This window comes from Meles meles, chromosome 7 (genome assembly GCF_922984935.1).
Source record: "Meles meles chromosome 7, mMelMel3.1 paternal haplotype, whole genome shotgun sequence".
Classification (NCBI taxonomy): domain Eukaryota; kingdom Metazoa; phylum Chordata; class Mammalia; order Carnivora; family Mustelidae; genus Meles; species Meles meles.
The window spans coordinates 46,864,951-46,882,542 of NC_060072.1; the positions used below are offsets into that span (position 1 = coordinate 46,864,951).

Genomic DNA, 17,592 nt, shown 5'->3' on the forward strand with positions numbered 1-17,592 from the left:
ATGGAATTTCATGACCATCAAAACTGGCTATTCGCATGTGAAGTGTTGCTTCTGTGGTCAAAGTACTTACATTTTAAATGCAGATGAGTATCTTTGACAAGCTGTTTACTAAACATTCTGTGAAACACTCCCTCCCTTCTGGACTGAGACAGACTGAGTTCTCTGTGGAGATGAGGAATCCTCCTACACATATCAACTTTATCTGCCAGGTCTTTATATTAACTGTTTCAGTCTTTCTCCATTTGCCTGAAGCTTACTATCTTTCCTCTCTTGTCCTCCCTCTTCTGAGATCACTTCCCTTCTACAGGGAGAAAAGAGAAACCGTCAGAAGAAAATTTGTTCAACCTCTACCACCAGATCCCTTCACATTCCAGATTTTCCCACCTTACCTTCTCCCTCCTGTTGTAGCTGAAGAAATACCTTCCTCCAACCCCAGGTTCATCCCCCTGCCTGTACTGTGGATCCCAACTCCTCCAGTCATGAGGGAGAGCAGATCTTAACCTGCTTTCCCCTACGTATTCAGCCACTCCTCAACTGACTCTTCCTTTTAAGGAATAAAAGTGCTCAAATCTCTCCTATGTTGAAAAAACCAAATCCCTCAACCCTACTCTCCTTTCCTGATCACACACTGACCTTGTCATTCTCTTATGACACCCAAAGCTGTTTGAAGAGTTGTTCACGTTGTTGTTCCATTTTATCTCCCACTTTCCAATCCATTTAAATCTAGCTTTCTCCCAAATACACACTGAAATTACCTTCTATCAATTTATCCATCATTTTTTAACTATATAGATTTGCAGTCAGAGAGAAGATGCTCTGATACAGTTTTCAGTTAAGTAGCTTACAAAACATAGTATAATCTGTTGACTTCTTTGAGTGTATGGTTGTATGAATTTTAACACATATATAGATTCATGTAATTACTACCACAATACATAAAAGGTCAGTCATCCCCTGGAAATCCTTCATGCTATGTCCCCCACCCCTGGCCCCTAAGTACTGATAACCATTGATTTGCTTTCCATCACTATAGTTTATATCTTTTCAAGAATGTCATATATTGGAATCATACAGTATGTGATGTTTTGTTACTGTCTTCTTTCAATCAGCCTAATGTCCTTCAGATTCAGCCAAGCTGAATGGATACATAGTTCATTACTTTTTATTGATGAGTAATATTCCAATGTATAGATGTATCAAAGTTGACCCACTTACGCATTGAAGAACTTTTGAGTTGTTTCCATTTGGGGCCAATTATGACTAGAGCTGGCACAAAATTTGCTTGCATTTTTTTGTGTGAATATAAGTTTTTATTTTTCTAGGGTAAGTATGTAGAATACTTACTGGGATTGCTGGTAAATGTACATTTAACTTTATAAGAAAGTGCCAGACTGTTTCCGTAGTGGCTTTGCCATTTTGCATTCCAACCAACAAAGTATGAAAATTCTAGTTCCTACAGAAACTCTCCAGCACTGAGAATTGTTGGTCTTTTTCATTTTAACAATTCCAAGAGGTGGGTAGTAGTATCACATTAAAATTTTAATATATATATTTTTTTTATTGGCTAGTAGGATTGAGCAGATTTTCATGTACCTGTTTGTCATTTATGTATTCTCTTTGACAAAGTGTTCGGTTTTAGCCCATTTTTAAATTGGCTTACTTTCTTACTATTGAGTTTTGAGAGTTCTTTATATTTTTTGATTACACGTCTTTGCTAGATAGATGGTTTACAATTATTTCCTCCCACTCTGTAGCTTGCCTTTTCATTCTCTTTACAACTGTCTTCTACAGAGCAAAAATTTCAAAATTTTGATCCAATCCAGTTTATTGGTTTTTATTCATTTATGAATTATGAATTATGATTTTGGTGTGCTAAGAACTCTGTGCCTAACCCTAGGTAATGAAGATTTTCTCCTATCTTCAGAAAGTTTTAAAGTTGTGTTACGGGATTTTTTTTTTTCCCATCGTTGCCCATGGTTCTTGGCCAGGCCGCTTGGAAGAATGAAGAGGCAGACCAGGCAGAGTGGTGGGCAGAGTGAGGTGTGTTGAGAGATGGTAAAGTCATAGTACAAAACTACTGAGAAGGGAGGGGGCCGGGAGAGCGTTGGCACTGGAGTTCCTAAGTCTATGAGTTTTCTGGGCTCCTTGGAGGGCTGTTTTAATCTGATTAGTTCTCCCTGTGCCTGTCACCCAGTTTGGTTTTTGCCGCTGATCTATCACATGGGAAAGGTAGGAGAGCTCCTTCCAGGGTGCTGTAAAATCCTTTTAAGGGTGGTTTCCTCTTAGAGCAGGGACGTGTTGTCCCTGCCTGCCTGCCTTCCAACTATCCTTCTTCAGTTGTAATAATACACTTAATCTGTGCTCTCTTTTGAGTTCATTTTTACGTAAGGTGTTAGTTCAGATAAAGGTTCATTTTGTTGCATATGGATGTACAACAGTTCCAATGTCATTTTGAGAAGACAATTCTTTCTCTGTTGTTTTTGCATTTGTCAAAAATCAAATGGTGATATTTTGTCTCATCTGTTTTTGAATCTCTGTTTTGTTCCATTGATCTGTATCTATTCCTTGCCAATACGCACTATCTTGATTGCTGTAGCTTTATAGTGAGTCTTAGAACTGGGTAGCATTAGTCTTCCTTTAATTTTCAGTATTGTTTTAATTAGCTATTCTCTTTATACTGACTTTCTTTTCAAATTCTAGACTGAGCATAACTATGTCTATTTACACATTCTGTTGGGATTTTTATTTTAATTGGGGATAATTGACACCATTATGTAGTCTTACAATTCATGAACAGGGTATGCCATTCTATTTATTTAGGTCTCCTTTGATTTGTTTTCCAGGATTTCATAGTTTTTAGTATGGATATCCTATACATAATCTGTTAGATTCACACCTAAGTATTCTATTTTTTGGAATGGTTATAAATTTTTATAAAATTTCAATTTTCTGTTGAATGCTGCTAGTTTATAGAAATGCCATTGGCTTTTGCAGAATGACTTTGTATTCTACAACCTTACTAAATTCACCTTTGAATTCTAGGAAGATTTTGGTGGATTCTCTGGGATTTTCTACATAGATAATCATGCCCTCTGCCACTAGAACAGTTTTATTTCTTCTCTTCCAGTATGTATGCCTTTCACTTCTTCTCTTTGTCTTATCGCACTGACTAGGACTTTTAATACAATGTCGTATAGAAGTGGTAAGGGATCATAGCTGCCTTCTCCTCTATTGTGATATCGCAAGCAAGCATTCAGTTTTTCACTATTAGGCATAATGTTAGCTGTGGGTTTTAGTGTAGGTGCCTTTTTCTTTATTTTTATTTTTTAAGAATTTTATAAAACATTTTATTTTGATAAACTTTTTAAGTAATCGCGCCACCCAACTTGGAGCTCAAATTCATGACCCTGAGATCAAATGCCACATTCTCTCCTGACCGAGCCAGCCAGACACCTCATTATAGATGCCTTTTTGAAGGAAATTCTCTTCTATTTCTAGTTTGCCTAGGTTTTTTTTTTTTTTTAATCTTTGAACTATGAAGAGATACGATTGTTGTCAAAGGCTTTGTCTGCTTCAATTGATATGACAATGTTGTTTTTCTTCTTTAGATTGTCAACATGGTAGATTATGTTGATTGCTTTTCTAATATTGAAGAGGCCTTCCATTCCTAGGATAAACCCCATTTGGTTATGGTAATTTATTCATTGTATTATTTCTGCATTCAATTTCCTAATATTTTATAGAGAATTTTTGCATTTGTGTCCATGAGCAATATTGGTCTATGGTTTTCTTTTTAGTACTGCCTTTCTCTGTTTTTGTTATCAGTATAATTTTGGCCTCAAAAAATGATTGTGGAGTGTTCCTTTTCTATTTTCGGGCAGAGATTATGTGAAATTGATGTTATATTTTTCTTTAGATGTCTGGTAGAACTTGCCAGTAAAACCATTTGATCCTGAAGATTTTTTTTTTTTCAAAAAAAATTTTATGTAGAAATTTAATTTCTTTTATAATGTTAGGACAGTTTGAGATCTTATTTCATCTTGGGTGTGAGTTTCATTAGTTTGTGGTTTTTGGGGTCATTTCATCTAAGTTGTTGGACTTACATGCAAAGAATGATTCATAGTATTTCCTTATTATCCTTTTCATGTCCGCAGGGTCTGTAGTGATAGCCTTCCTTTTATCTGACATTAATAATTTGTGTTTTCTCTATTTCTTTGTGAGTCTTGCTAGAGTTTTATCAATTTTCTCTTCTCAGAGAATCAGCTTTTGTTTCACTGATTTTTCTTTATTTTCCTGTTTTCATTGTAATAATTTCTGCTTTAAAATTTTTAATTTCATTCTGCATATTTAGCATTTATTCTGAGGTTTTTGTTTTTGTTTTGTTTTGTTTAGTTTCTTAAAGTGGAAGCTCAGATTATTGATTTGAGAGCTTTCTTCTTTTCTGTTAAAGTCATTTAATGCTGTAGATTCTCCTCTAAACAGTGCTGCTTCAATTGCATCCCACAAATTATGATGTTATATTTTCATTTCAGTTCAGTTCAAAACATGTTCTAACTTAGTAATTGTTTTTTGACCCAAGGATATTTAGAAGTATGCTGTTTAATTTCCAAGTGCTTGGAAAGATTCTTGTTTTCTATTATTGATTCTTAGTTTAATTTTATTATGGTCAGAGAATATGTTTTATATAATTTCAGTTTTTTTAAATGTCTAAGTTTGCTTTATGACCCAGGATATGGTCTATTTTGGTGAATGTCCCGTGTGCACTGGAAAGGAATGTGTATTCTGTGTCCTTGGTTGGAGCATTCTATAAATACTGTTAAATCCAGTTAGTTGGTGATGTTGTTCTGTTCCTTTATAACCTTGCCCTTGCTGATTTTCTGTCTACTAGTTCTATTATTGAGAGAGGAATGTTAAAATCTCCAACTATAATTGCGGGTTTGCCTACTTCTCCTTTCATTTTGGTCAGTTTTTGCTTCATGTATTTTTATGCTTTTTTGGGAGGAGTGTATACACATTTAGGATTATCATATATTCTTATATATATTACATCATTATGTACATTACTTTGTGATATGTCTCTTTGTCCTTGGTAATTTTCTTTGCTCTGCAGTCTGTGTTGTCTGATAGTGGCTTTCTTTTGATGAGAGTTTGCATGATATATATTTTGTCCATCCTTTCACATTAAACCTATCTGTATCATTATAGTTGAAGTGAACTTCTTGTATTTCTACAACAGCATCTGAATCGAGGGTCAAGTCGGGGGAGGATGGAGAGAGGAAAAAGCTGTGACAGTTGGTTCCACTCTCTTAGAATGGCAGCTTCCTTGAGAGAAAGAAAGGCTCCCCTCAAAAAAAAAGAAAAAAGAAAAAAGAAAAGAAAGCCTCCCCTCTTGCGGAGTTTTGAGTCCTGTAAGCTCTCATTCATGGCCAAGGCCTCTGCTGCCATGGCATTGCTTGGGGTGTAGCATAGAGGATGGAGAAAAGAGAGGAAAAATGGAGAAAGATTCCTGCAGCCTCTTTTAGCTTTATGAGTTCCCTTTTTCAGAACCAGTGTTGAGAGTGTTTTTCCCGGCCCTGTCTTTGTCTGCATCCACTACGGGTTGCCTAAGAGTACTGAGGGGGACAGAAGGTAAACTCCCTGCTGATGCTGTGGAACTTTGAAGTCCCCCTGCTACTACTTATTTTCCAGAGTCCTCAAATAGCTGTTTCATGTATTTTGTCCCAGGTTTTATTCAGTGTAAACAACAAGGCAAGCTGTGTTTGCCCCATCATACCTGGACTCCGAATCTTCCTTACCCTTTCAAATCCTTTAAAATTATTTTATTTTTGTTCAGAGACTCAACAGGGAAAGATGGTTAGCTTAGTGCTTCTAGAATGCCATCCCCAAGCCTTTTCCATGTTGAATCTGGTCTTCTGAATAGCCAGGCTCAGATGCCCATCGATAAATTTTAAATAAATAAACCCTATGCAAATATTCAGGGTTATCTTGTTTGAACTCTCAGTCTCTCTGACACCCGGCTCTGCCCTGCAGACTCCTGCCCTGTTGCACTCTTTCCATGCCTTGTGTACTTCGACAATCTCCAGCTGCTCCTTCAGTATGGACTTCTCTGGGTCCAGGTTGCAGACTTCTGGTTCTTCTCCACCCACAGCTCCTCCCAGGCAGTCTCATCCCTCAGTTTTCCATCAGCTTACTTACGGTTTTTAAACACTTACCTCTAGTCCAGAGCTTCCTCTCGAGTTCATGTACATATAACTGCTCTCTAGACATTTCTGCTTCCATATATTGTAGGCACCACAAACTCACCTTTCTCTATCTTAATAAAGGCACCCCTATGGAGTCAGCCACCCACTAGAAACAAAATTACCCTTGAAACCCCACTGTTGGTTCCATCCCAGAACATTAACTCAATCATTGAATTAATATTTCTCTTCCTCCTGCTCCCCCTACCCCCTCCTTCTTTTTGTCATATTCTGGTGTCTTTTTTTTCCCCCAGTGCACAAAGGTGCTTTTATTAAAGCACAGGGACTGGACCCTGGAGAGGAAAGAGCTCACTGTGATTATGAGGAGCAATTGATTATATACTTTTAAGTTAGAGGGGTGGTGGGTAGAGATAAAGTCTCTAAAGGCTTTTTCATATGTTAAAGAAGACTTACCAGATCCTCGAGGCCTGGCTATTGTCAAACTAAGATTGCTTTAGATTGCTTTTTGCTCTAACAAAGCATTGACATTAAGGTAGCCTTGAGTTCCTTGAGGAATGTTACACTCTGAATGTTTCGGATATTTATCAGTGATCTGGAAGTTTTTATCTACTTTTTTTTTTTTGCTTTTGTTCTTATCATTTCCCACTCCGAACAGTTTTGACCCTTAAATCTTTAAGTTTGCTGAGAGTGGAAGGTCTTATCTTCTGTAAATTTTTTCTGCTAAATAGGGATGTAGAGACGTCCCTGCGCATGAGTCACCGTTGGTCAGTTGGGGAATTTATACATAGGGGTTAACGAAAGGTGGAAGCAGCGGAATCCAAGGCAGACAACATGTATGAATCTCCTTGAGTAGAAAGGATCGTCTGTTAACTAGATTCACCTCTGCTCCATCCGTCTACTGCCACCTAGTCTGGGGCCGTTCTCCTCTTACCTAAAATATTTTACCTGGTACCTTTGCGCTTACTCTTCCTTCCCATCTTCCCATTCCTTGTATAGCCAGGGACTCCTTCAGAAATATACATTTTATCTTGTCATTTCCCTCCTTAAATTTTGTAAAGTGTCCAATTTCTCTAATGTTTCCTTTCTTAAGTAAAGGTATTTAACAACTTAGTCTCTGTCAACCTCTCTGCATTAGTTCCTGTTGCTGCATAACAAATGACCCTAGAATTTAATGGATTAAAACAATACACATTTACTGTTTCTCAGTTTCCGGGTGAGTCAGAAATCTGGGCATGGCTGAAGTGGGACTTCTGCTTCAAGGTCTCTCATAAGAATTAGAGTGTTGGCCTGGTCTGGGCTCTTAGAGGAAGGCTCATCTGAGGAGGGATTTGCTTCCAAGCTCATTTACTTGATCGTGGGCAGGATTCGTGACACTGAGGGCCTCGGTCCTCTCCTGGCTTTTCACTAGAAGCCTCCTCCTTCACATGGAGTTCTCCAGGAAGGCAACTTGCTTCATCAAAGTCAGCAGGAGAGGATCTTCTAACAACACAGAAGTCACATCTTCTTTACCTAATAAGGAAGTAACAACCCATCACCTTTGCCATTATCTGTTGGTTTAAAGTAAGTCTCAAGTGGGATCCAGCTCACTCTCAGTGGGAGGGGATTATATAAGGATGTGAATGCTGGTAGACATGGATCACAGAGTGCCATCTGGAAAGTCTGTCTACCATAATCTCTCACCTTCTTTTTCACATCTCCTTTCTTAATCTCTCTATGCTGCTTTCTGTATTGTTACCTAAACTTTTCCAATTTACTAAATCTCTGTTCGGTGGTGTCTAGTCTACTATATAACCTACACATTGAGTTTCATCAATTACTGTATTTTTTGTTTCTGTGATTTCCACCTGGATTGAAACAGGCCCATTCCCTTTTTCTTAAATTCTTATTATTTTCTTCTTTTTATCTCTTCGGGTGTTTTCAATCAACTTATTTTAAAGCCTCCTTTATTTTTCTTCTTTATTTATTCTTTCTTAGGTGAGAATCTAACCACTTGCTCCATCTTCTGTCTCTCATGGCAGCAGTGCCAGTGTGCTTTGTAACTTGTAAAATCTATGAGTGTGTGTTCAGTGGGACTTATCTTCCATAGCAACACATGGAAGTTGCATTTATATACTTGTTTCTGGAGACATCACTATGAGAGTGATTTTTCAGTTGCGTCTGTCTAAAACCCTATAATACATACAGGTTCTAAAACATTTTCTTTCTTAAGTTTCTCACTTTTTCTTGGTTTTTCTCCTATTCTATTACCATTCTCTCATATTCCTCTTTTTGGTAGAAGGGCCAGTCCCTCAGGTGAGAAACCAAAATTCATTCAAGTATATAGTATGCCTTTCCCAAAACAACAGACCATATTTAAATAAGGAGTATTTAAAAAGCCAACTAAGATAAAAAAATATTGCATCCGTTCTATTTCTTAAGTTCCAAATTGATCACTTCTTTGTTGCTGTTTGCAATATCAGATTCAGTTCTCTAAGACAGGAGGGGACAAAGTGCTCTCTTTTCAGAAATATAGAAACTCTTCCAAGACACTGTAGTATTAGTGAGTAAATTCCTTTTAGTAAAGTTCTAAATGAACATCTCATGGTCAGAAAGTTAATATACATCTAAAACATCTTAGCCCCATTCTCCATTAATAGAACACTGCAAGAATAATAACATTGAAGTACCCTGTTCTGAATTTCATAACATTATATATGTTCCTGATAACAGTTTTACTTTCGTATTTGAAGAACTATCAGAGAAACAAAATTTATAGATATTTCAAGGTCATCACTGTCAAGTCATCATCTTTGGCAAATTATGGTAGCTTGATTGCTTTTTAGAAAGTTATAGTCTATTTGGCAAACTCAGGACTGAAGATATGATGAGTAGTTTCTATTACTATTTCAGAATTCACATGAAATATCATTTTGATTTGAATGATCTGAAAGGCTAAAGTCACTGGTACCCAAAGATGATTCCCCAACTGCCTGTTCCATCTTGGAAGAAAGCACTGAAGCTGACCAAAAAATCACCTGTCTTTATATTCCTTTTTTTTTTTTTTTTTTTTTTTTAAAGATTTTACTTATTTATTTGACAGACAGAGATCACAAGTAGGCAGAGAGACAGGCAGAGAGAGAGGAGGAAGCAGGCTCCCCACCAAGCAGAGAGCCCGACGCGGGACTCGATCCCAGGACTCCGGGACCACGACCCGAGCCGAAGGCAGAGGCCCAAACCACCGAGCCACCCAGGCACCCCTGTCTTTATATTCCTAAGCAAAAGTTTAAAGCATAGTTTAGGCAGAATTGCTGAAGATGCTAGAAATATATGCTGGTCACAAAAGGCTTGATGGAGGGCAAAAGCTATAAAAACTAGCAATTCCTCTACTATAAATATTCAGTAAGCATTCTAGGCATCCCAGAATTCTTGTAAAAAGAGGTAAGTAATTTTCCAAGGACAGTATTTGTACAGCTTATAGTTGCTATTGACATACCAAGGGAAAACCTGGGCTGCCTAGGGTAGCTAGGCACCATGTGGGTGACCTTACTGTGTTGTGATCTGTTTCCTCTGCTGATCATCTTATATAGATCTTAAGTTTGCTTTTCTTTCTTTCTTTTTTTTTTTTAAGATTTTTTACTTATTTATTTGAGAGAGAGAGAGAGAGAGAACATGAGCAGAGAGGAACAGAGGGAGAGGCAGAAGCAGACTCTTTGCTGAGCAGGGAGCCCAATGTGGGGCTTGATCCCAGGACTCTGGGATCATGGCCTAAGCTGAAGGCAGCTGCTTAACCAACTGAGCCACCTGGGTCCCTTAAGTTTGCTTTTCTAACTGATGCTTGACCTAGTGGTATTCTTTTGGCTTATATATACATGTGATCTCTTTCCTCCTATGGCCAATAACAAATAGAAGAAAGAGTTACTCAAGTCCATGGATGTTTACCTAACGGAAGAAATAAAGGTGAATGTATTTTGTTATCTGGATGGCTGTGTTACTGAGTAAGAAGGAGAAAATGGATGTTGTTACAGAATTGGAAGTTGCCACCATAATGTGTCTCCTCAGATTTCTGCCCTCTGCTTAAAATATTCTACAAGCATTTAAAAAAATCATACATTGTTAACTATAAGCAAGATAAAATAAGAATTGTATGAAGGGCTATTGATTAAAGGGAGGAAAACTTAACTAGGACATAAATGGTTATTATTTGAGGAACAGATAGGACATTCAGGAATAGAAGCTCGACTGGGTGTTAGACCTGGGACTGTAGGTAAAGGATGAAATTCAAGACTAAAAGACATATAAGAATATCTGATAAATAGGACTTTTTCAAACTACACTCACTTCTGTCCACCCAAAGTATCTGGGATGCCTCCATACCACAGAATATGTTCTAGGATAATGAAGTAGGGGAAAAGGTATAAATTCTTCACAAGTCTTACTGCCCGAGGATGGGTAATTCTCTTTATCAGATATTTCTGGTCATGTTAGTGAAGGTCTTTGATTTTTGTTTTTGCCTTCTCCTCATTTCAGGGTGCTTTTCCAGAAATAATGATCAGTTCTTGGCAATTCATCAGAAGAAGAGTGGGAAGCCGGCATTCTTTTATCACCATTCGCAAGACATTGAGAAGAGCCTGGATATAGCTCCACAAAAGATATATAAGCATAGCTACCATTCCTCTTCCAAAGCACAAATAAACAAACAGCATCAAATTGTTAATTCGGCTTTTCCTAGACCTGCATATGACCCATCTCTCAATCTGCTGGCCGTGGCTGGTCAAGATCTTGAAGTGGAAAACCTTCCAATCCCTGCAGCAAATGTAATTGTGGTGGTAAGTACTGTGTTACGCTGATGCTGATACTTTCCTCTGTGGTTACTGCTTAAACAAACAAACAAACCTGATGATGAATCTTTATCATTGGATCTCAATGATTATTTATCCCATCGCTTCTCATTCCTTGATATTTCTTTTCTGTTACTTGATTATTATCTGTTGGCTTCCTCTTGAATGTAAGCCCATGAAATAAGAAACCTTGTCTGTGTACTCTGGGCAGAATGCAGTGCATGGTACATATGGGTACTTAATAAATATTTGAATAAAAAATGGCTTTAGGTGGGCCTTGCTGTTATAGTAGATAATATTCTGCACTGAGCCTCTGTCTTCTGTAATAATCTGTTCTAAGCAGATAGGGCTTAGGCTCAGTTTATATAAATAAGTAGTACTTACTGAAGATCTCTGGGCATTTGTCTCAAATTTTAACAAATGAAGAGACCACGAAAGGAAGGGGTGTGGGGGAGAGGTAGTTTTCTGTCATTGGAATAAATAAGGTGGTTTAGGAGTAATTGATGGATAATATTCCTAATATCGTTGAGTAGGCATCACCCTTTACTAATCAGGATGATACAGTGGTTCCATTGCTTGTATTCTTTGGGTATGTAACCCAGGCCGGAGTTTCCCAGTTTATGGAGGTATCACAGTTTAAATACAGGCTGACATTGACGGCCTGTTTAGACTACAGTCCCTCGTAAGTTTTAAGTCACAACAGGAGGATACGTATTAAAACTACAAGTCAGTAGCTAAATGGTTGTTGTTGCATTTCTGTCCCCAAATATAATCAAATATGTTGACTTTTTAGGCCAAGATCATTCAGGTAAACTATGTTTGCATTTTGACAATCTCTCTATGAACCAAATGTAATTAAATCTAACAAATGTTTTTCCCTTTCTTCTATTTTTTATCTACTACATATAGGACACTTTACTTGGTATTGACAATCCAAAGTCTATTCATTGACATTTACAACTAGGATATACTGAGTATTTATTATGATCCAGTTGTCGTTTGGGGGATCCAGAAACAGAGACAAATGAAATGGAATCTCTGGCTTTGCTTGGGAAATGTCTGAGAGAAAATGTCAGTGATTCAATAAAAAATCATAAATTAAGAACACAAGATGAGCTCTTGTTACAAGTTATGTGGGTCACTTGGCCTCCTGAAATACTTGAACAAATTTTGTGCATTTACATGAGTAACAGATGTTCTGAAGGTGAAAGCCATGTACTCTGTCTATTTGCTGAAGATAAATGATGTTAATGATGTGGCTGTATCTGGATGTGCCTATGTTAATGCTAGGGCTCGTGGAAGATATTTCCTCTGGTGACCATCATATTCCCATAGTTGTCAACTTTTAAAGTCACTGTGAATTACTGTTGAAGAGGTTTGTTCTGTCTTGTGAGGTCATGTACTGCTTAGTTAATTTAATATTATGGAGGATAAAAGGCATCAGTGAAGAATTCTGGCAGGTCCTTTCACTTTTAGCTTATTTGTGGTTTGGAAACTCATGAAGAAGCTGTGTTTTTTCTTATTGGGTGATGATTACATGAAGGCAATAAGTGGGTGATTTTGCTGAGTTAGGCTTCCCTATCCTCCCCTGATCTAGTCTCTAACCATGCTGTGGCTATGATACTTTGCAACAGTTGCCAGTGTTAATGGTTCCTATAATCTATTGACATTACTTGTGCATGTTTGATTTAATAGGAAAACCAGGAAAGTAAAGTTATTTTTAAATAAATCAATAATGTTCCACTGACTCGAAAAGCAGACGGTCAACATTCAATCAAGTATCAGCTGGTTGGAAGGTTCATTCTATCCAGAAAAGAGGTTTAGAAGTGAAGTGTAATGAAAGGGAGTTTAACTCTGGTGACAACGTGACCTTGATAGAGTAATTGATGACTGTGTAGCTAAGGTGTTGATGTGTTCATATATATATACATATATACACACACACACATATACACACATACACACACAGGCTGTATTACTTGAGGAATATTGCAGGGGAACCAAAGAATTATTTTATGGCTCAATTTATACCAGAATGAGTAGTGTTTATGACTATTAGTTTCCTGAATTAGGGGAATGACCAGGTTTTATTTTTTTCAGCCAGAGTAAAAACACCATTGCCAACTTCCACTCTATGTCTGTATCTATATTGTATCTGTATATCTAGATCTCCCACTATATATGTAACTTCTAAGGTTTCCATTGAGAAGGAGAGATGACTTTTTTCCTCTTCCTATATTTTTCCCCTCCCTCTTGTTTCTGACATCATTCAGACAATGAATTATAGAATGAGAAATTTAACAGGGACGTGAGAGATGTATGTGTCACTCCTCCTTTCCTGATACCCAGTTGTCTCCACAAAGCATTTCATTAGAGCATTTGTCCACAAACGAATTTTTTCCCTTTTTCTCCTTTCTTTTATGGTCAGGGAAATCTGCAGTTCATTTATTCCAAGGAGAGAACAGCATAATTAGAATGTTTATCCCAAAGAATGCTAATTACATTTCAGAAGCTCGATTAAGAAGCTGTTATTCAGATTTCTGTACAAATGCAATATAGGGGGAATACGAATGTCCTCAAGGTCAGTGCTGTGGTAGGAGTAAAAAAAAAAAATGGCTTTAAACAAATGTGTGCTGGAAATTCCTTAGTTATACATCAGGCTGCAAGACCATGACATTGGGAAGGAGAGAACCTAGAGGTGTGACTGAAAATGGTAGCGTGGAAGCAGCTGTAGGCTTTTCCAGTTCAGCAAGGTCAGCCTAGGTTCCTGAGTGAAGAATGTTCTAGAATGGGAAAAATCTGAGAAAACTGGGGCTAGGAAGGCTTTGGAATCTGAAAGATGGGATTATGGCTTACTTCATAGGAAGGGAAATAAAAGGAAGGAAAAGAAGAAAGGATAAGAGGAAAGGGAGGATGATGAGAAAGGAAAATGGAGGGGAGGAAATGGGAAGGGAGGAAGGAAGGGGAAGAAAAGAGAGGATAGAGTGGCAGGCCCTGGGACAGAGGGAAGACTTCTCTAAGCATGTAAGAAGATGATGGGGAGTTTCCTGGAGCCTCAGACGGTCTCTGTAAATTTTCTAGATTCCTAAAGCTTCTTGTCTTGCTTGCCATTCACCCAGACCAGCAGACATTCTCTGTTTTTTTAACACAAACTTTCTTTGAAAATATTTTTATCAGGCAGTTGATTTAGAAGACCTTTAAAACCAAATGCTTTGGATAACTCTGGGTTTCAGTTACATCCTGCGTTCTGTGTTATGCCTCTCTTCAGCTTGGTTCTGCTGTGGACCAGTTTTTGAGTTTCATCTTACAGGGAAAGAGATGGTTTCTAGATGTGATCTGAAGGGCTTTGAAGGTCCAGCCTTCTCATGCTTTGACACAGTAAATAGATTCTGTAGCATTTAGTGTGTTATGTGGATAAGTAATTGTTGGATGCCTTTTCAAAAGACATTGGTTTCTGTTTGGAAAGATTTTATTTATTTTAGAAAGAGAGAAAGAGCAGGGGGAAAGTGGGGGAAGGGGAAGAGGGAGAGAGTTTCCCTCAGACTCCGCACCGAGTGCAGAGCCCAACATAGGGCTCGATCGCATGACCCTGAGATCATGACCTGAGGTGAAACTAAGAGTTGGATGCTTAACTGAGTCACCTAGGTGCCTCCAAAGACATATTGTTTTAATCATAATTTTATATCTGTGTAAAGAATGTCCCAAAATGTCATTTAGCCTATGTACCTGCCATTGGAATTCTGCCATGTCAGGGAAGGTTTATTAGTTAGGAATATTTTGTGGCAAGTGGCAAGAATCCAGCCCAAACTTGAGGAAATTTCGTGGTTCAAGTAACAAACATTTCTGTAGTATGTGTAGCTTTAGCTAAGGTTTGATCAAAGGCAAATTATTGACCAGGATCCATCTCCCAGCTCTGCTTTCCCTGGGGTGACTTCATTCTCAGACTGATTCTCTTTTCTTCATCTCAACATGGTTTCCTGAAACGCCTGGAGTTTTATCCTTGCATATTCATGTTTAGTGGGAAAAAAATGACCGTTTCACAACCGTCAGTAATATCCTGGGCATCTCTATGGCTAGTGCAATTGAAGTTAATTACTCACTTCATCCCTGAACGACTTGCATCCCGGTGATAAAATTAGGCGAATTATTTCAAACCTTAACTACGTGCCCCACCCCTAGAGCATCCATAAAAGCCCACAAGCTGTTTTTGGGAGGGGAGGTTACTTGAGTAAAAATTGAGACACTGTTAACAAGCAAAGATAGAAAGATGTCAGATGCCAGTTAAATGTAAGCTAAAGCAGAGTATCTGACTTCGATTTTTATTAAGACACAGTAGCCCCTTCAGAAATTATGAGGATATGAGGACTTACAACTTGGCCTCAGTAATGTGATTCTTATAGTGGCCCAAGGAGGCAGCACATTTACTCCGACAGAGGAGAAAATTCAGGTGCCTGGGCTATATGTCCCACCATTCAGACTATTTGCCAGTTAGGATGGTGATTTAGTGCAATCTGTTAGATACACATAGATGATGTTATGTTTCAAGAATGTCTCAAATTTCTGAAAACCATTTGTATAGTTTTTGACGCTGCTTATATGCAGGGTGGGGGCGGGGGGAAGGGGACAAGAATGCTGTGTTGAGCTATAGTGGAGGCAGGTGCATGGGCTCATTCCTGAGCTAAGTGACTGGCTCATGGTGGGCAACTCACAGAAAGTGTGATTCAAACGCAGGCTCTGGGAAAATTATAAGTTATTTTGTGTGAAGGATATTGGGGTCAAATACTAAGTACTGAGCCCAAAATGCTAAATGGATGTAAGACACAAGCCTACTATAATGAAGAATGTGACTCAGATGTTTTCCAATACAGCCTTGGGACACCTGTCCTAAGTTCCTAGAGGAAATGAATATAAAAAACCTGAGGAAAAAAATGTAGTATGGTGGTACATTTGTTAAATAATAAAATGTGTAACTCTTTTTCTTGATTTTCAAGTAAATGTAGCTGTATTTTAGAAACTTCTTTTCTGTCCTCCTTGAAAATGGTATTTTGTCTGTAGACCCTACCAACTTTGTCATTTTGCATTTGATCTGTGTATTAGTTGTTTATTGCTGCATAACATATTACCTCAAACATTTAGCAGCTTGAAACAAGAACTAGTTATGATTTCACAGAGTTTCTGAAGGTCAGGAATCTGGGAGCAGATTAGCTGTGTAGTTCTTCTGCCTCAGGGGTTAAGGCAGTCAAGCTGTTAGCGGGGGCTACGTCTGCCTACTTGACTGAGCTGAGGGCTCCACTCGGAGTCTCACATGGCTGTTGGCGGGAGACTTTAGTTCCTCAACAAGTTGGCTTCCTCCAAGTATGTGAAGACTGTCATGATGACCCAGTCTCCAAATCATATGGGAGGGGACAGCAAGGAGCGTGATTACCAGGAGGCCAGGATCATTGGGGATTATCTTAGAGTTTGGATACCACACAATCTTCAAAGCAAAATTGGAGCATCTTTGTATTCTGCCATTGCTTGTTACATACTCTTATGTATGAACTTTAGGAAAGGAAAATGCTAAAACCAAAGGTAAATTTACAGAAATTTCATCATATAAGTCACAATGGAAGAAACTATGTGTATGAAGAAGCTTCAAGCATCAAAAATGCTCATGATTAGCTTCCAGTGTTCAGATAAAGAAATTAAGGCCCCATACCAATAACTTTCTCTAGGTTCTACAGTCAGTAGTAAGTGCTACCATCAGAATACAAATCCCAATTTGTCTGACCTCAAAACTCAAACATTTAAAATTTTACCATAAGCCCTCCTTTGCTTTGGGAAAGTATTGTACACTTTGTCAATAGACAACTTAACTTTATGGATTACATTTTATTTAAGTTAATGATAATGTTAATTTTCATCCTCTAAAAGTATACTCATTGAGACCTACAAGTTAATGTTGAAGACTGAGAATAAGATGTATAATATCCATGATGGCCAGTCTAGAGATTATAATCAGAAAGGAACTACACTGTCAAATCAGCTTTTGTTTTTAAGACAGTCTAGAAAAAGAAATTCTGCAATCTACTTAGAAATTTGGCTAGGTTTTTGCTCTTTTTGTAACCTAAATTAGCTTCATGTTAATCTATCAGATCTTCTATATATTATCACCTTTCTTTTTATCCCAAACATTTGCATTTTGGAAAACTTTGTGCCTAGAGTCTCCAGATATTATCATACTCCTGCAAATTGTCTTGAAGTAGAAATTTCATTCTTGAGCTTGGCATCCCGACAGTCATAATTGTCGCCATCTGTTGCTTTTCTCCATTTCTCACTACTAAAGCAGCAAGGAGGATGCTGGAACACATTCTGGAAATGCTAGAGGTCAAGCTGAGGCAATATCTGTGTGAAGTTTTGACACTGGACCACTCAGTGCGTCTGCTTGTTTTGGATCATTTAGACTCAACATTAGAATGACTGGAGTCTTAAGAGAACTGGTTTAATTGATCATCATACTAATTGGATCTTGGATATTTAGTAATATTTTTGTTTTGACTCCAAAAGTAATGTACTTTCATAGAATTTCAGAATAT

General features: G+C 37.9%; 1 protein-coding gene across 1 annotated transcript in view; it reads left to right on the forward strand.

The window, feature by feature from the left end:
* Positions 1 to 17,592, forward strand: part of PTPRR (protein tyrosine phosphatase receptor type R) — a 234,200-nt gene that overhangs the window by 13,040 nt on the left and 203,568 nt on the right. The window contains 1 exon segment of the mRNA XM_046013982.1: positions 10,707 to 11,005. Coding sequence (XP_045869938.1) covers positions 10,707 to 11,005 — 299 coding nt within the window.